The sequence below is a fragment of the Alternaria alternata genome (assembly GCF_001642055.1).
Source record: "Alternaria alternata strain SRC1lrK2f unplaced genomic scaffold CC77scaffold_13, whole genome shotgun sequence".
Classification (NCBI taxonomy): Eukaryota; Fungi; Ascomycota; class Dothideomycetes; order Pleosporales; family Pleosporaceae; genus Alternaria; species Alternaria alternata.
Window position 1 is genome coordinate 493,248 of NW_017306202.1, and position 17,249 is coordinate 510,496.

The 17,249-nt window shown below is 50.3% G+C and overlaps 6 protein-coding genes across 6 annotated transcripts; 4 read left to right on the plus strand and 2 right to left on the minus strand.

Moving 5' to 3' along the window:
• The first annotated feature begins 1,231 nt into the window (after positions 1 to 1,231).
• Positions 1,232 to 2,990, plus strand: CC77DRAFT_965417 (hypothetical protein). The gene is made up of 2 exons (XM_018535711.1): positions 1,232 to 2,016; positions 2,077 to 2,990. Exons 1-2 carry the CDS (start codon positions 1,691 to 1,693, stop codon positions 2,690 to 2,692), a joined length of 942 nt encoding a protein of 313 aa, XP_018384774.1. The 5' UTR covers positions 1,232 to 1,690; the 3' UTR covers positions 2,693 to 2,990.
• Positions 2,991 to 5,269: 2,279 nt separating this feature from the next.
• Positions 5,270 to 7,158, minus strand: CC77DRAFT_1062505 (hypothetical protein; the record flags this gene model as incomplete). Its single annotated transcript, XM_018528524.1, has 4 exons — positions 5,270 to 5,757; positions 5,809 to 6,829; positions 6,883 to 6,989; positions 7,041 to 7,158. The coding sequence occupies 4 exons, from the start codon at positions 7,156 to 7,158 to the stop codon at positions 5,270 to 5,272; spliced, it is 1,734 nt and encodes a 577-aa protein (XP_018384775.1).
• A 2,221-nt stretch (positions 7,159 to 9,379) lies between these two features.
• Positions 9,380 to 10,075, plus strand: CC77DRAFT_937861 (hypothetical protein; the record flags this gene model as incomplete). The annotated part of the gene is made up of 1 exon (XM_018534574.1): positions 9,380 to 10,075. One exon carries the CDS (start codon positions 9,380 to 9,382, stop codon positions 10,073 to 10,075), a length of 696 nt encoding a protein of 231 aa, XP_018384776.1.
• A 507-nt stretch (positions 10,076 to 10,582) lies between these two features.
• CC77DRAFT_991545 (hypothetical protein) lies at positions 10,583 to 11,504 on the plus strand. Its single transcript, XM_018536357.1, has 3 exons — positions 10,583 to 10,944; positions 10,995 to 11,109; positions 11,166 to 11,504. The coding sequence occupies exons 1-3, from the start codon at positions 10,878 to 10,880 to the stop codon at positions 11,416 to 11,418; spliced, it is 435 nt and encodes a 144-aa protein (XP_018384777.1). The 5' UTR covers positions 10,583 to 10,877; the 3' UTR covers positions 11,419 to 11,504.
• Positions 11,385 to 14,515, minus strand: CC77DRAFT_965425 (DNA replication licensing factor MCM3). Its single transcript, XM_018535712.1, has 3 exons — positions 14,311 to 14,515; positions 14,212 to 14,263; positions 11,385 to 14,164 (listed from the first exon to the last, which is right to left on the minus strand). The coding sequence occupies exons 1-3, from the start codon at positions 14,397 to 14,399 to the stop codon at positions 11,705 to 11,707; spliced, it is 2,601 nt and encodes an 866-aa protein (XP_018384778.1). The 5' UTR covers positions 14,400 to 14,515; the 3' UTR covers positions 11,385 to 11,704.
• Positions 14,516 to 15,104: 589 nt separating this feature from the next.
• Positions 15,105 to 16,409, plus strand: CC77DRAFT_161979 (NAD(P)-binding protein). Its single transcript, XM_018530359.1, has 3 exons — positions 15,105 to 15,687; positions 15,736 to 15,972; positions 16,032 to 16,409. Exons 1-3 carry the CDS (start codon positions 15,264 to 15,266, stop codon positions 16,217 to 16,219), a joined length of 849 nt encoding a protein of 282 aa, XP_018384779.1. The 5' UTR covers positions 15,105 to 15,263; the 3' UTR covers positions 16,220 to 16,409.
• The last annotated feature ends 840 nt before the right edge of the window (positions 16,410 to 17,249 follow it).

The following is a 17,249-nucleotide window of genomic DNA, read 5'->3' on the forward strand; positions in this document are numbered from 1 at the left end:
AGGAACCGGCTGTGCACCTTATCTCCAAAACTGTTCGAATTCACAACCTGCACTCACAGCATCATCATTGTGTAGGTCACGGGTACAAGAGATAAGTGCTTTCATCGACCAATTGCGCGGCCAAGCATTTGTATCTCATTTCCGCGGTCTAGATCCGATACGCAGTGGGGTTCTAATGCAATATGGTAACACAGCGAGCTCTACCTACCGGATGACATCTCTGGTTCACCTCCAGTCTCACACTGGACTGTCGAGAGATGGTTTTGTGAAGCTGAAATACTCTAGAATTCTTTCCTCTGTTGGGAAGGACCCCGAAATGCGGTAAATCGAGCACTCGTTAAGGCACGCCACCCCCTCTGACCACTCTCATGATTGTCTGCCACGTTCAGCTATCATTTGAAAATTTTGAGCGACAGGAACGAAATACTGTTTAATTTTGCTAAGATGATACAAAAGATCATATTCATATACCACAAGTACATCGCGTAATATGTCTTCCACGAGTCGAGCACTTCTCTTAGATAATGTCTCTCCAGGCTTCAAGTCATGGTGGGGTAACAGCGGAAAATGTAAGTTGAGAAGCTCACTAGTGCTGTACCTTTTCCTAGTGGTATCAGACATGGAGATGCAACAATCTCGGAGGCAGGTCTGAGGGCAATCTATTGAACGAGTGACACTACCTGAAGCCAGCCATATCGTTCCACGACATATTGCAGCTGGACGTAGCAGAATGCTTCATAGATTGCTACAAGCAGTGGCTGGTCAGGGCCGCTCTACTGTGCGGCCTGCTATCTGCGTCTCGATCTTGGTGTCCTATACGACATCTAGGCAGCGCGGATGTTGATTCTGCGAAACAGTTGAACAAGCTTTTGGTAATTCATTACAATCTAGAAATAATTGCATCGTGGAGTGACGCGTCGATAGTGTAGCAAAGGCTCAAGTAGTCGATGAATATGCTGCGTGCTTGAGAAGGATGACTGACTGAAGCCTTACATTCCTTTTTTCTTCTTCCTAAAACAAAAGAATGGGAGCAGCAAGACTGACATTACAACTTTAATTGACATGAAAATTTTGCGCCTGTGTGTTTCCTAGATGAGCCTGTGGAGAAAGAACATTGAGTATGCGAGAAAGAGATGGAGAGATGGGGGTAGGCAATTCAGACGACAGTCGCAGGGATCCGCTGGGCACCTTCGGCCTCCACGCGGCACATACGCGCCGTACCTTACTGTCTTTTCGCGCAACCGCCAGCATTCGCGACCTATACATCCACAGCCCAGGCTCCTTTACCAACCAGATCAGGTTACATCATCCCGATCATTAGACTTTGAGCCACCGCCTTTCCTCTTGTCTTGTGAGTTAAATGTCACGATTCGGCCCTTCAATGTTAGGCACCCCATACAGCAAGGCCGAGTAATGAAGCCGTACTACGATTATGGCACTGCCTCACACCTTGCCGACTTACGGTCGCATTAACGCGACTTGATTCGCGCCTACGGTCCGACACCGTGCTTCTTGGATGCGGCATATCGTGGTTATCGACAAATTGGAATGATGGATGGCCTAACGTCTTCATAACAAAGAAATCCTCGCCGATGAGTTCGACATCCCCTCAAAACGTCGCGCATTGTCCAATTCGCGTATCAGACTCTATATCGTGATCGTTCGAGTCTCAACATTGGCTTGTCCCAACATGCGCGGAGATTTGCTGTCGTCAGCATGTCTGCTCCTCGCAACTACACTACCAGCACACGCCGCTTTCTCTGAATTCTTCTTCGCGGGTAACAATGGAACAAGCGCTCTAAAGACCTGTCCCGAATCCTTGCTCGAATGTGCTCCTCCATCAGTCTGTTCATTTGACGACCGAACTCAGAAGTATTATTGTTGCGAACCTGGAAAAACAGACGCCGTTTGCTGGGGGCCTAATTCAGGCTGCGATGGAGGAGACAGTACTACTCCTTCAGGTGGCCAACAAGCCTGTTCATCGGAACCCAACACCTTTTGTTGTTTAAAATCAAGGTTAGCAAGCGTCCAAATGGCACGATAATCATCATTGAGTATATAACTGACAACGTCTAGTGAGACCTGCACGGAAACAGCAGACCAAATTAACATCTGCTGGAGCCAACTGGACAATCCGATCGCCTCTCTAAATGCGACCGCCGTAAATGCAACAGCGCAATCACTTGAATCAATTCGACCATCTGCAGCTACATACGCAGTCGACCTGTCTGCTCTACAAACGCTCACATCAACCGCCGCTGCTTCGTCATCACATAACCCAAGCGCGTCAGGACAACAGCCCGCCGCTACCACAACGTCATCTATATTGTCTCAAACAACGGCCTCGCACTCTGAGGCAACTTCCAATAATAGCAGCACAGACGGAGGTCTATCAAGTGACGCGATAGGCGGCGTGGTTGGTGGGTTGGTGGGTGGACTGGCTCTACTCGGTCTGGCTGGGTTTTTCTTTTGGCGCAGATTGAAGAATGGCAAACGCAATCCCTACAAGCCGGCGAATTTACACAATTCAGCCACACACTCAGTTGGTTATCCAAGTGAGATGGACTCAAACCATATCTACACGTCATCACCAGCGACTGAAAAATACGGATATGCAGTCACTCCTGTGTCAGAAGTGGCCGCAGATCGAGCACCAGCAGAGCTCCCAGAAACTTCGCCGCACAGCAGATAGACGGAGCGACTTAATAATAAGTTGGAGGCCGCATCGTAGAAAGCAGCGCATGTTGCACCGCAATCACGCCTTTGATATTCGACTCTATGAGACTGCACGTCAAATTTCACCATCAGTCGTTCTTTGTACACCTCAGTAATCGCGCACACAAGATCACTCTGTCCTCAAATATGTTTCAACGAAGGTCACAAACAACCGCTTTGAAATTATCCGTCTTCAGATGTGAAACCTGTTAGTAAGCTCTTGTGGGCACAGAAGTGATATGACCGATCGCGACAGCAGGCCATTACATAACTACAAAATCGCAAAGTTTCCTCTCTTGTGCCCTATCATATATTCCATAGATCTCTCCAAACTCTCTCAGACCTCGTCCCCTTCTCAAAACTCGGCCAATCTCTTCCTCTCGCCACAATCCCCATTCCACCCTCCACCCACCTCACATACCTTCCATATAGTCCTGCTACGCTTCTCGTTCGAAGACGTAGCTCTCTCTGTCACTCTGGTCACCCCCAACCAAAGTCTTTCGCCCGAGCAGTCGAGTATTTACGATGTTCAATGGTAATCGGACCATCAAAAGCGTTTCCAGATATGACATGAAGCTCTGACGTAGTGACGCTCATTCCACCTGTCTTGCCAGCAATTCTTCGTACAAAACTTAGCCCACTTTAGAACGGCCAGCTAAGGCGAAATGAAACCATAAACGTAACTTTAGGTACTACGACACCTTTTTTGGTAGGAAGCGTACCGTGTACGATGAGCAGGACCGGTACACCACTCTTCACGATCTTGTTGGCTTCCCCATCGGCCCTCAAGATCTTCATTGCTGGCTGCTGTATCTGCACCTTTACGGGCACTTCATGAACACAGTTTACCATATGAACATAGTGAATGTCGAACAGATCACCTCTTGCTTTCCTATCTGTAGAGGACGTAAGAGACCCTGGAAGAGCATCGAGTTGCATTGGGTTGTCGTAGACGTGGTCCTGGCTACTGAGCACCTCTCCCATGATATCTGTGGCTAAGAGATCTTTGGTTCTTAAGATAATTGGGTCGATGCGCTCTTGGAGGCAGACGATGCTGTTGCGAGATTCTGGCGTGAGTTTCGTGAGGCTCAGAGAGATGTCGAGATCTTGCGTTGATGACTATCTGATACATACTGATCTGCCTGCTTTTAGGCTTGGTTCGACGAAGGAGAAATGTGTGTTGATCTGTGCGAGGAGATTGATGTCGGGATCCGCGGTGAAAGCAGTTGGATCGCCATATGCTTTCACATCGCTAGGGAGATTGAATGCCTTCTTTCCTGTTTTTGTGACTTGCATGTAAGAGTCACGGAGAACACTGAGTACATCACGTTTCTTGCCAAAGGAGGAGAGACGATATGTCAGATGAGCATCCGAGGCCATTACGTTTTTCCTGAGGTTGAGAGATCAATGATGGCTCCCTAGATAGGCGGCATTTTAGGTGATGCTAAATGGAAATTTCTCGCAATATCAAGAGCTGAGCAAACCGGGAGTTGGACACTCGTCATAAAGCCTACATCTTACAAGCGACAGAATGTTGGTACTCCATCAAAAGTACACCAAAAGTTTGAGATGACGCTGGTAAAGCAAGCGACGATGAAGCGAGGGCCAATACGGTAAGCATCGTCAGCAGATGCCATTGGCTGTAAAAGTATTACAACAGCATACCTACTCTGCAGATTGGACATGATATCCTAACAAAGGTAGAATATGAAGAGGAGATACATCAATCTCATACTGACCTCTTCCTGATCATCCTTAATGGTCCCGATGACTCTTCCATGAACGTTTCTCCAGTGCACGTCCACTGTATACCCATGGCGGAGCGGAACCAAGGAATCACAGCGCACGCTAAACCCGTTCCAGCTTATACACACAAACTCGACCCGATAGATTCTCCTTACATCGCGTACGAAGAGTGAGTCTCCTAAGCGTTTGAGATCACAATCCTGATACACGACGAGCATGAAGATGCTTTCCGAGGGCCGCGAGCGTTAAGGGGATGGAAGTGACAGGGACAGCGGAACGGTCGGCACGGGCCCGGGTAAGACGGCAACGACAGCCTTGGCGATTTCTCCGCGGCGCACTTGGCATGTTTTGGATTGGGCAATGAACGACAGGGGGAATGGATGTCAGATTCCGGGGAATTGAGTCTCAAGTTGATCGGCGTTCACTAGGGTCCCTGCTCGATATGATTAGAGAGAAGGGGAGCAGAGTGGCCTGTAGACCACACTCACAAATGATGCGGAGGTAGATCTGACTGCGGTAGTGAAGACAGATACGTGAAGCTCAACGTTGGTCTATATTGCACATTTAAACGAGAGACTAAAGCAAGACATACGATAGAGAGCGAGCGATATGCATGATACATATCCAAAGATGAGTGAACCCTTCAATACCCTTGTCCGATGTGTGCTCCTCCATATTGTGTACAGCTTCCGTTTTACTTTAACGCGTACCGATCTCTCCGTGGTCCTCTCGGAAAGCCGTCCACCACGTGTGTTGCTGAGCAATACTCTGGCGGGTAACCTGTCAAAACCCTCAATCTTGTACCTTTCTACTGGCGCAGGTTGGCCTTCTCATGAGCATAGTCCTCTGCAAACCGAATTGCCTGTAGCTTCTGGGCGTAATTGACAGCCTCGCTCTGAGAGTTCGATCTGAACGTAGCATCACTATCTCTAGCCTGGTTGTTCCACCTGTACAGTTCCGGGCCAGGACCCATAGACACTGGACGAGAGAAGCGGTTGTGCTGGTAGACTGAGTTGCGCTTGGCGTCCACTCTTGTGTTGTTGGGGAGTGGTTCGTGGACAGATAGTACGCGGATCTCTGCAGGTTCAGCTTCCTCGATCGGTGGAATCTTCTTGTAGCGATAGAAAGCATCGAGAGCAGGGATGGACAAGCCATGGACGACGATCGAGAAGATGACGAGAAAGTAGACGACCGGAATCATCGCGGCGACCAAGTTCTCTTCCTCTTCGGTCGAAGCTTCGCCAGGCTTAGGGAAAAGATGGCGGGTGTGCTCGACGTAGAAGACAGCTCCGATACCTGAGATACGTTAGCTTTCCGCGTGCTATGGAGATGCAAGCATTTACTTACCAATGGGTCCGAAGTATCCCATGAATAACGCTTCCTTCCAATCTTTGACACATGCGGGCATAACCTTGTACACCATGAAAATTGCAGGGATTCTGCGAAATGCAAGTATAAGGAACCCGAGGATCATGAGTCTTCCAACACTGATGCCGGTGACCTCTGGCAGCTGGAATTCAGCCCAAGGGATGATGGTTCCAATATACATGAAACCGCCAAAGTTGAGGATGACATCGAAGCAGCTGTTGACTTCGTCGTGGCGCTTCTCTGTTTCTTCCAGATAGATGCCGTTCCAGTTCATTGCATTACCAGCAACGAAGCAAGCGAGGAGATCGTCTGTACCAAGCGCACCGCAGATACCGATGAGAAACAGACCCACTGCCATGGGCCAGAGCAGGAGACTCTCGGAGTCGATCCACTTCTTGCGGAGAGAGAACTTGATGGCAAACATGCTGCCAACACCCACCAGCGCCCCGATCGCAACCGACATGAGGATGATGTACAACCAACCTTCGACGATCCATTGCTCCATTGCCATTGGAACACCGCCACCGAGACGGCCAACTCCTTCCTCGCTACGCTTGGAGAGCAAGCCAACCGCGCGGTGGGCGATCTCTTTCACGCCTTCCACGCCTGGCTTCAACTCCAGACCTTCGAGGTCAGCATGGCGTATGAGGTATGTGGCCAGAAGTAGGAATGGAAACCCGAATCCATCGTTGGCTCCAGCTTCCGATGAAATGATCTCGCGTAGTGCACGAGGGACAAATTTGTCGGCAAAAGGACCTTTGGCTACAGCTTGTGACAAGATAGGATCTGTGCAGGTGACGCATGATCCAATTACCAGCGCAGCCAAGAACGAAAGCTTCGGGATGGTAACTAGGATGCACAAGCTTGTGCAGATCCACATGATTGTCATGACGGGCAGTAGGAGGATGGTCATCTCTTTCCAGCGACCTTGCTGGTACTTGGCAGGAAGTTGGAATCCGGCAATGACGAGCTGCACGCCAATCACGATGCGGCACATGCCCTTCAGTATGCTCAGCAAGGTTCAATCTCAAGCTTTGCATCATTTGTGCTTACCAGCGTGATGGCCTCCCGCTGACCTTCTGCAGCAGAACCCCATTTCTCGGCGTCCAGGAATCTAGCAGCTATCGGCCCTAGGATGATACCGACCAGAACCGCAGGCACTGCAAAGAATCAGTAAGGGTTTCTCGAGCTGCCAAAGACTGGTTACTTACACGCTTCGCCCAAGTACCAGACTTGCTTGATCTTGACTGAAAGAAAGCCATAGCAGATGATGAAGGCACCCAGAATGGCAACGACAATGTTGAGCTCGCTAACATCGAGAGTAGGCATCGTGGAAATTCCGGATACCCGGAGTACGGAAAAGACGGAAGGAGATGTTTAACAAGGATGCATGCGCCGAAGGAACAGCCAACAAGGTTAAGAAAAGGGAGGAATAATGAAGAACGAAGACGACCAGCGAGAGAAAGAAACTGTAAAAGGCAGACCAGCTGTATTTACAAGTCGATTAAACCGATATAAGCAAGTACAAAAGTTATGGAGAACGAGGGATTTCCGGGACTGGCTCGGAGAGAATAGTGAGCGCAGTGATGGTCGCGAATGCCAGCCTCGATTTCCAAGTTCTTGGGTGCCACGCCTTATTACTTCATATCTTTACACGCGTCACGGACACAATGCACTTAGTTGACTTGAAACAGCAGCCGCCAGGACATTCTTGGCTTAGCAGCCACTCCCGCCATTAGGAGGCTTACAACCGAAGCCAAGCGGTGAATTGACTATCGCGGATGGAGCCAAGGTCAGCTGTAGCGCTAGCTTCGAACACGGCTTGTGGGACTTTCCGCCTTAAGGCTCAATTCAACCCTGTATGTTACACCTGTGGATGTAGAGGAAACAATCTAGGTTGAGACATGAAGACAGTGTTGTGACAGGCTGACCTTGCCTGCCGTGATAAGCGTAAATGAGGAACACTGAATAGCACAGGTTCTTTTGTCCGGTTGTGTGGACTGCGGCTCGGCAAGCGTCTCAACAAGACAACGTTAACATGGCTTATCGACTCTGGGAGAAATTGGTGGCCCTGGAAGGTTTCTCTGCCAAGTCCGCCAAGTCCGCCGCGCTAAATCCAGAAAAACCCCGCTTGGCGATGAAGCGACATCCCGTAGTAATGATGTGCAATGCCTCAAGCCAGGTGAAGAGCCTCCCTGTAGATCTCTGTCCTGAAGCTGTGGCATTTTGATCGACACAAGGCTTGGAGACGCGTCCGCTCGGGCGTAAGCGGTATTCGTCACCTATCGCGGCTGTGAGAGATTGTGAGCGTCGCCTGGTGTTGTCGTTTTCTTGAGGACGCGCGATAAGCCCAGCCAGAAGAAGCACTCAAACCTGTTGGCAGAAGCCGGCAGTACCTGTGTCTATTGGTCACCATAGTACACATCGTGCGGGTCGTGATCGGTCGACGCAGATAGTGGCCCAATGTACACGAACGTACAGCCAAGTGCTCGAACATCAGCAAGTGATCTGTGATACCAGCACTGTCTGGTGTAGTTGGACAGTGGCAGATTGTGGTTCGTACTGCGAAGCATCTATTGCCGTATTGCCGAGTTGTCCAAACAGCGTAGCGATAGCACCCAGCCACTTTCGAGACGGCTGTCTGAAGCCGTTGGTGGATAAGATTCCGCTAACTTATTATCCTGACAAAACCCCTTAAACATAGTCCCCACGCGGGGAAGTAACGCGGTTCAACATCTGGATGGAGCACTGTTTTGCTGTGCTGTCAGTGTAAGACGCTTTTCCAATTGCGTCAATCCCATCAAAGTCGATATGATACTTGCGAGAAGATTGTATACACTCTTTAGCACTCGATTGGGTTTGTTCTTAGATATGTTTCGCGTAGTGTGTCCCGCAGCTACTCGATCATGCTGCCGCACAAGCCGTGTGTCTGGTGTGACGAATAGGACCTTCGGAAACTATGTAATTTTTCATATCTCCCTACGAGCAAGTATTGACCTCGTCGTCAGGAGCGCGTGGTTGCCGATGCTGTCGAAATAAGGTGCATGTGAGATCAGGTCAAATGGTGGCCGGAGTGGTAGCCGTAATCTCAGAAGCTATGACGACATACCGGTATCGCTTAAGTGGGCCCACGTTCAGCTCTACCTCATCGTCCCTTCAACTGTTCAAAGGCTTCCAGCCGCCCATGTCAGCGTTCTGCTCTCTTTGCCGTCTCAGCTGACTCTCACTTCGCCAGTTGACTTACCATTATCGGTATTACAGTTGTGCTGCAGAGTATGTTGTTCTTGTGTGCTGATGAGCACTATTCCATAATAGGAGATAAAGAGGTGCATATGAACCTCACTTCAGGCGTCCCAGGCAACGAGCGGGGCTGAGCAAGGCATACGGCCGAATATTTTCAACACGATGCCAAATAAACAGATGTACTTATACTGTCCGCACCAGCACCCATTCTGGGTAACGAAAACTCACACACATCATGTCTACTGCTACTACTGCGTTTATTCCACCCCAACACGTTGTGTCTACGAGCTCTGAAGCCTCCGCCAACATGCCCGTAGTACAGGAAACAGCATCAGAAGAATCTGACAAGCCTACCATGCCTCTTTCATCTCATGGCCTCACCCTTCAAGTGGACTTTGCCTGGTCAAAGTTTCGCAACATAGTAGCTTCTAGGGGCGCTGGTGGAGAGCTCACGCCACTCTACATACAACATTTCCGTCCTGCAAAGCCTCAATTGCGCTTTGAGCGTGCAACAGATCACACGAACATCGCCAAAGGCACCATTCACAGTTTCTCGATCAGCGGAGACTGTATAATTCACGGCCGGGAAATAATCCTGAAACCTTTGAAGCGATGGAAAACCGAATACAACTACCTCTCGCACGCGCTCGGTGGCACACCAGTATCTTGGATAGCCAACAGTACCCTGAAGGTCTGGGACTACGTATGCATCAACTCAGCTACTCAGGAGCCTATCGCAAAGCTCAGTGTGAATTGGTGGGCATTGAAACAAGTCGGAAACTTCTACTTTGACAAGACAGAAGAGGAGGTTTCAGAGAGCTTAAGAGACGAAGTTGTCATAACAGGGCTAACTTTGCTGTATGTCATGACGACGAGAATGAACAACCCAATACATCTGCTAGGTGCAGCATTCGCGAAGCCAGGTAAGGTTGAGGGCAATGAGGCTCAAGCAACAGTTCCGCAGGATGCTCGGGAGACGAATGGTAAACTGAAGAGCACATGAAGGGAGTTAAATGGTGGCGCATCGCACGTCGTTGCTACAGCCAGGACGAGTGTGGTATGAGTTCAAGTTATGTATACCCAATGGAGTTTGTTTTAGCGTTCTATCATTCGCCAGACAGCGCCAAGTGACTCTTGATCATTCACATTGGATTGCAACAAAGAGAAGATGGCTTTCATTGATATAGCAGGACACATTCACTCAAGGTTGATGATGCTTTTGTCTGTGTAGCAAGGGTGAATGGGTACTGAGGGAACCAGCCACGCTATCATTCATCAGCTATCATTCCACTTATCTTCTTTATAAGAACACGAAAAGCATCGTCGTAGATAGAAATGCCCCAATAGTATTCTGCCAGATCAATTCTAGGCAGAAATAAACATAGCATGAGTAGAGGAGGTGATGTCATACCCCGTGTTCACGCGTCAAGCGGCAACGCGTTGTACACGATCTCTAGCAAAATCAACCGCAAATTCTGACCACCATCGTTCCCATCGCATCGACATTCAGATGGTTCATCGACAGGAGGTGGAGAAGAGATGGGAAACTTTCGCGATCCACATCGGTAGCCGCGATTGATTCATCATGACATCAACAGCAACACTAGTGTGGGTACCTGCATGCGATGATGGCATATGGTCTATGCTACCACCAGCTACAAAACGACCTCTCAGCACATACCCCGCCTGAAGTTCTACCTACACACCTTTCAGCTGAAATACTTCACAGTTTACACACTTTGTAACTCAAAAACTTCGGACCTCTTGCTACTTTCCAAACCAATCCACACAGACTACATATCAAGATGCCTCGCATGGTCGCACCCCCGCCGCCTGGAGAGTTCCAGATCGTTCTTAGCAAGCCTTTCAATGGTGAGTTCTTCGGTTTAACATATGTAGTCTCTCACTTACGAGACGTACAGGCGCACCAACACACATGATCGAGGTTATCGGCGAGCCCAACCGCCCAGCTAGCATTCGCATGTCCAACTACAACGGTAACTCCAAGTCATCAGAAAAGAAGGGCGATGTACCACAGTACGTTTCACACAGTCGCCTCTAGTTCATTCTGTCGTTACTAATACCCTTGGCAGAGACGATGTTAAGGAGCTCATGTCTCTCATCTCCACACTACGCGGCTTCCCTTCGCACCCAAGCAAGGACGTCTACGGCCTAGACACCAAGGTTGACTTCAACACAATGGAGATCCAATGGGGCAACCAGGACGACGATGCTGCCATGGATGGTGGTGACCTTGCCGGAGAGCAGAAGGATGAATTCAAGAGGATCGCGGACAGCATTGAGGCGTTGGCGAGGCAATTCGCTAAGCAGGACTCTCCTGTATAGAATGGACAGGGAGTGTTGAGTGATACCTTTATAAAGAGATGATGTCATGACCAACAAATGAATGAAAACAAATCTACTTCCATTGCGCTGGTCGTCTTTGTAAACATTGTGAGCTTGGGTATTTCCGCCTACATGTGCTTGTCGTCGTAGCAAAACATCGTTGAATTACGCTCGCACGTTTGTCTCCATAACCAAAATAACGCCATGTCTACTGCGTAACAGCTAAATCGATGATCATCGCTTCATATCCACATTGGATCATGTATCCATACCTATGTCTAGCTCTCTAGATCTTGTATACGATACCTCCAGAGTACATGATCTTGTTCCTCTCGCTGAGCGCTTCAAGTGCCTTCTCTGCCTCAGCTTCCTCAAATGCTTCGCGCCCGTTACCACCACCAAGTCTAGCATTTACAGCAGCAACCAGAGGTTCCACATCTGCAGCATCGTTCGCAAATAGTGGCCCATCGATAAGTTGACCAAGCGCTGTTTGGAACACTTGCAGACGTGCCGGCGTGATGTCCTGGGATTCTTGCGATTCGGTTTGTGTGGCTGGTAGCTGGGACTCGGGGTGTGAAGATGCGGCGCTGACTTGTGATGATACGCCAGCGCGGGACGACTGTGTACGATTGGTTGTGCGCTGAGTCTTCGGCGTAACGTTGTAAAGGTCTTCGTTCTCGTCGTCTTCTCCACCGTCTTCTTCGGCTGCGGGGGTGCGTGTAGTGCCCGTACGCGTGTTACGGGTAGATGGCCCACCGGTGCGGCGAGATTGTGTGGCCTCTTGCTCGTCACCGTCTTCGTCATCATCACCGGATGACTCTCCGTCTGTGGACATGGCATCTGGATCACGGACTGTTCGTCTTCGCTTGCGGCGGTCGTCCTCGACAACTTCCTTGAACAGCGCGAAACGGAGAATTTGTTCAGCGACCTCTGCATCCTTCTGCTCTACTCGCTTCGACAGACGAGCTTTTGCGTGTGCAGTGGAAAGACGAATGAGTGTTTCGAGAGTACGCGCTGTGATAGGTGAAGTGCGGCGGGTACCAGCATCTAGCTCGTCGTTCCGCAGTGCAGAGTAGGTTGCTACGATGTGATCGGCTGCACCCTTGGTAAGGATTGGTTTCTCGCGTTTAGCATATTGGATGTACTTTTTGATAAAAGGTATGCTGAGGACCTCGGTCCTTCGGTTCGCCCCACGTCCAACTGTGATTGTGACACCGGAATGCAGCATGGGATTGAACTTCTCGTAAACTTCCGTTGGACGATTGGCATCAGCATCAGTGTCGAGACCGACACCCAAGAGCTGAGCTCCCTCCTCTCGGACTGGTGCACCCTCCTCGGTGCCAGGCTGACGGTATCGATGCATGCGGAGGACGTGCTCAGAAACCTGCCTGTCGCGTGCGTCTTCGATGTCGTCGGTAACGACGAAAAGCAGATCGAAACGCGATAGAAGAGAATCTGGAAGAGCAATGTTGCGATGAGGGTCTTTGTGAATGTCGTATTGACCGAAAATGGGGTTGGCAGCTGCGACGACGCTGCATCGAGCATTGAGTGAGGTATGGATACCGGCTTTGGCAATGGTCACGGTCTGTTGCTCCATGACTTCGTGAATAGCTACACGGTCAACATCAGACATCTTGTCAAACTCATCAATACAGACAACACCACGGTCAGCAAGAACCATGGCACCAGCCTCAAGACGACGCTCGCCTGTCTCCTTGTCTGATGTGACGGCAGCTGTGAGACCAACGCCGGACGAGCCACGACCAGTGGTGGCGATGGCGAGCGGTGCGGTATTCAGCACGAATCGCAGAAGTTGCGATTTAGCAGTCGAGGGGTCACCAACCATGAGAATGTTGATGTCTCCTCTCAGATGGGTGCCGTTCTCAAGGTTCTTTTCTTGTCCTCCCAGAAGAAGCAAAAGAATTGCCTTTTTGATGTAGTCGTGTCCGTAAATGGAGGGGGCGAGTGACTGCGATAACAGCTCGAATACGCGCCTGTTTTTCGAAATCTTGTTGATGTTGCGGATATCGGTGTCGGTAATGGAAACCTGGGCGATGCCGCCACCGGACTTGGAAGAGAGAAGGATAACATTGTTTGCCAGGATCAGTGTGCGGAAGGTCGAGCTGCCAGCACCAGCGTTGCGGTTACCGAGTGAGCGATAGATGCCGACAAGCTGTATGCGGTCGCCAGGCTTGACGCGATCGACGAGGTCGTCGTCCAAGATGACATCAACCGAACGCGGTAGCTGTCCAGCAGGCGCACGCTCGGGCATCTCCTGGATGGAGATGGTCTGATGGTCGCGGTAGATGCAGTAGCCGTACTCGGTGACAAGTGGATTTCCCTCACCATCGTCTGTCGGATAGACGCTTGTGCTCGCCGCACCGGTAGTCATGGTCTGATCTCTGTACTCGCGCGAGTGGAACTTCTGCTTGTTCTCGTTGTAGTGGACGCTCTTGACCACCTTGGGCCGCACGAGGGAGGTTTTTGTGACGATGCCCTCGAGCGACACCATGTGGTTCAGCTGGTTTGAGCCCAATGTACGTGGGTTACATGAGTACTCGCCGAAGCTGCCAATGTATGCGCAATAGTAGACCACGTCGTCGCTTGTCTCGGACTTTGGGCGGTCGGTGAAGGTGCGTACGACATCTTTGAGGGCGCGGTCGAAGGCTTCTGTGAATTCGAAGGGCGAGTTGAGCAGACCATCGGCCAGTTCGCGGTTATGTGAGCGGATCTCGTCTATGCTGACCTGGACACGGTGAGTATGCGCATCGTGTTCTGGCGTGCTGCACCTACTGTGAGTCTTCGGAGGCCCCGATTGAGCATCACCAGAATGTCGGGTCGGTAGCTGGAGCCGTCAGTCGGCGCCTGCCCAAGCGAACATGTGCTCCATACCTTCGCCTCGAGACATCGTCTGGGTCGAGAAACTCTTGCGCAAGTCGCACGCGCCTGCGCACCTCCTCGTCCCTGATTACCTCGGCCATGGTGTATTATGTGACTCTTGGACTAGTAAAATGCCAATCGCTGCAAAAGGCTGAACCAACACAGCGTAAGCAGGGGGAATCGCAACGGCTATCTGAACGGGTGTATTGTTTGTGCTGTTGCCGTGGTAAACGCTTCGAGGGGCACCAGTTTCGCGACATCAATTCGCGTCGGCGCTAGTCTCTTTCCGTCACGCGTTCCTTGCCCATTAACCATCCTCTTCCGGCCTGACAGCAGTCGACCATCACCAATCGGCAAAGCTCAAGTACTTTTTGCTCCTCTTGTTCTCTTTGTACTCGGCTTTAGGTACTCGCCTTCATCTACTACCTATCTGTCCGAAATGAGCGCGTTTCGCTATCTACTACAAACAGCCTCGCGAACCCCTCGCAATACGAGGAAACACGCCAACTGGCCACAGCTTCACACCCTCATCTCCATAGACTCTCATCAACACTCGTCAAGGTCCATGTGTAATGTTAATCACCCTGCACTGCTATCTCGAAGCATCGCACCTATAGCATGTGGAGCGGTTGCCCAACGATCTTAGCCGGACATGTCCATCTCAATGTCGGTCGACGTCACCTAAACATGCTGCCGACCAAGCTACCATCGCCGGTCTGCAGACGTTACCAACACGGTATATCGCAGGTCTAGATTGACTCGCCAGTCCGTAGTCGCTGCCGGACCAACTCCGCTAACACCGTGAGCTCCCTTAACGGATCCTGACGTAATGACAATGGCCGCACTTGACGTCGTTAATCCCCGTAGTATATGAGGAGCGGCTTGAGCGGTTGCGAGAAGCACAACGCAGCATTTGCACCTCATTCTCGATCATATTCTCAACACTTTATCCCAGTTGCACCACCATGGCTCCCCGTGTCTTCCTCATAACTGGATGCTCTACTGGCTTTGGCGAGGAGTTCGTCAAGGTCGTTTTGCAAAAGGGTGACTATGTTGTCGCAACTGCACGCAACTCTTCCAAACTATCCTTCGATGGTGCCAACGACTCCAACAGTCTGCTCGTGGACCTCGATGTAACAAAGAGAGAATCTATCGATAATGCCTTCGACGCAGCTATTAAGAAATTCGGAAAAATCGACGTCGTTTGCAACAATGCCGGATATGGTCTCAATGGGCCTTTTGAAACGTTATCGGAAAAGCAAATCAGACAGCAGATGGAGATCAACTTTTTCGGTCTCATCGATGTCACAAGGAAGGCCATGGAGACTATGCGCGACAGGAAGACCGGAGGTGTCATCCAGCAAGTAACATCTATTGGTGGTCAGATTGGTAAGCCTGATGCCTTCGATATCTGGAATCGCAGCTGATGCGTACTAGGCGTGCCTAATTTCTCCATCTACTGTGCCAGCAAATGGGCAGTCGAAGGATTCACGGAGGCAATCTCCAAAGAAGTGAAGCCTGAGTGGGGAATAAAATTCACTTGCATCGAACCCGGTGGTTTCCGAACCGACTGGTCAGGTCGTAGTATGGACTTTGGAGAGATTTCAAACCCGGCATACGCGGACGTCGACCCAAAGAAGCAGGCTCAAGGGCGCCATGGCTCCCAAGCAGGAGGTTCGTTGTCGTGAATCCTCTATAAATCGAACGAAAACTGACAAGCTTTTTTTTTAAAGATCCCGCCAAGGCTGCCAAGGTCTTCTACGATCTAGCAGTCATGGACGATCCGCCTATGCGGTGCGTAGTCGGCACCGACGCGTACAGTCTCATCAACAAGAAGCTGGATACGTACAATGAAAGCGTCAAGAAGTTCGACAAATGGAGTAACAGCACCGACGTCGAAGGTTACAAGACGCCCAATTAGTTTTTGGCAAGCAACAGGCAAGATGGGAGAGAAACTCCGAAAGAAGCAGGTAGACAAACGTGTGGTTCTCGTGCGGAGCCTTTGCACGACCTTCGCCGTATAATGAGATTTGTCACAGTCAACTTCACCGCGTTCGCAAATCTCTGCGGTGGCCTTCAACTTCATCACCGATATCATTGTTTCCGACGCACTGATACATGCAGCACTTTGCTTTTGAGGAGCATGGCTTTGTGTTTCGACTATTGAATGCAGAGTGAAAGACAGTAGCTTCAAGATGGCGTACCGTCACACAGCCCCAATGTTGTGGCGGTTGCCACGTTGCGCCCGATCAGAGGGTTTGACTCAAGTCCGATACTTGTCGATGCGACTACACAGCATACTAATGAAGATCAGCGGTGTCATAGTCGAAAACTTGGAACCTCCATGTGGCACTACTAGCATCGCGGAGTAAATGAAATATTTGGCGTACGTTTGGCTGTAATAGCGGGCACCGGATCTGGTCGCGTAACGTTCCACTCGAGCTTCGATACCACAGAGCGCAACAACTCGAAAATAGTTCGAAGATCATGCACCTGATGCAGAATACTCAGACGAAAAGCAATCGCTGACATCACTGGTACTACTCGAAAGGTACATCCACCAACAGTATTGCAAAACCGCTATGTCATCGGCACTTCACGCATCCGAATATGTTCACGATCCTATGAATATCGCGTACCTACAGGTAATAAATCTGCGGCGTTTAAACAGGCGCAAGCTCGACGATGTCATACGACTCTCTTCGTGAGCTCTTGCTCGGACGGGGCTTTGTTGCCTGCCTAGCCTCTACTTGCTATTGCTCTTCTCACCGCCGCACATACGAGGCCGAAATCCAGGGCTTGCACGGAGCGTCTGACCCTCTCCTAGCTCTAGAAGTACGTCGCATGACGAAGTCCTGAGCGCTGCCCTGAATGAAAGGCGGAGGTGGGGGTTCGCACAAGAGCGTTCGTGGCCAATCCCTGCGTACATTATACAAATCTTACCACTTCTT

What these genes read in the sequence shown, in the direction of transcription:
- CC77DRAFT_965417 (XM_018535711.1), top strand. Translation starts at nt 1,691, where the DNA reads ATGCGCGGAGATTTGCTGTCGTCAGCATGTCTGCTCCTCGCAACTACA. An exon ending in TTTTGTTGTTTAAAATCAAG is followed by an intron (nt 2,017 to 2,076) that starts GTTAGCAAGCGT and finishes GACAACGTCTAG; the next exon opens with TGAGACCTGCACGGAAACAG.
- CC77DRAFT_991545 (XM_018536357.1), top strand. Translation starts at nt 10,878, where the DNA reads ATGCCTCGCATGGTCGCACCCCCGCCGCCTGGAGAGTTCCAGATCGTT. An exon ending in TCTTAGCAAGCCTTTCAATG is followed by an intron (nt 10,945 to 10,994) that starts GTGAGTTCTTCG and finishes CGAGACGTACAG; the next exon opens with GCGCACCAACACACATGATC. An exon ending in AAGAAGGGCGATGTACCACA is followed by an intron (nt 11,110 to 11,165) that starts GTACGTTTCACA and finishes TACCCTTGGCAG; the next exon opens with AGACGATGTTAAGGAGCTCA.
- CC77DRAFT_965425 (XM_018535712.1), bottom strand. Translation starts at nt 14,399, where the DNA reads ATGGCCGAGGTAATCAGGGACGAGGAGGTGCGCAGGCGCGTGCGACTT. An exon ending in GACGATGTCTCGAGGCGAAG is followed by an intron (nt 14,264 to 14,310) that starts GTATGGAGCACA and finishes TGACGGCTCCAG; the next exon opens with CTACCGACCCGACATTCTGG. An exon ending in GGGGCCTCCGAAGACTCACA is followed by an intron (nt 14,165 to 14,211) that starts GTAGGTGCAGCA and finishes CACCGTGTCCAG; the next exon opens with GTCAGCATAGACGAGATCCG.
- CC77DRAFT_161979 (XM_018530359.1), top strand. Translation starts at nt 15,264, where the DNA reads ATGGCTCCCCGTGTCTTCCTCATAACTGGATGCTCTACTGGCTTTGGC. An exon ending in ATCTATTGGTGGTCAGATTG is followed by an intron (nt 15,688 to 15,735) that starts GTAAGCCTGATG and finishes GATGCGTACTAG; the next exon opens with GCGTGCCTAATTTCTCCATC. An exon ending in CCATGGCTCCCAAGCAGGAG is followed by an intron (nt 15,973 to 16,031) that starts GTTCGTTGTCGT and finishes TTTTTTTTAAAG; the next exon opens with ATCCCGCCAAGGCTGCCAAG.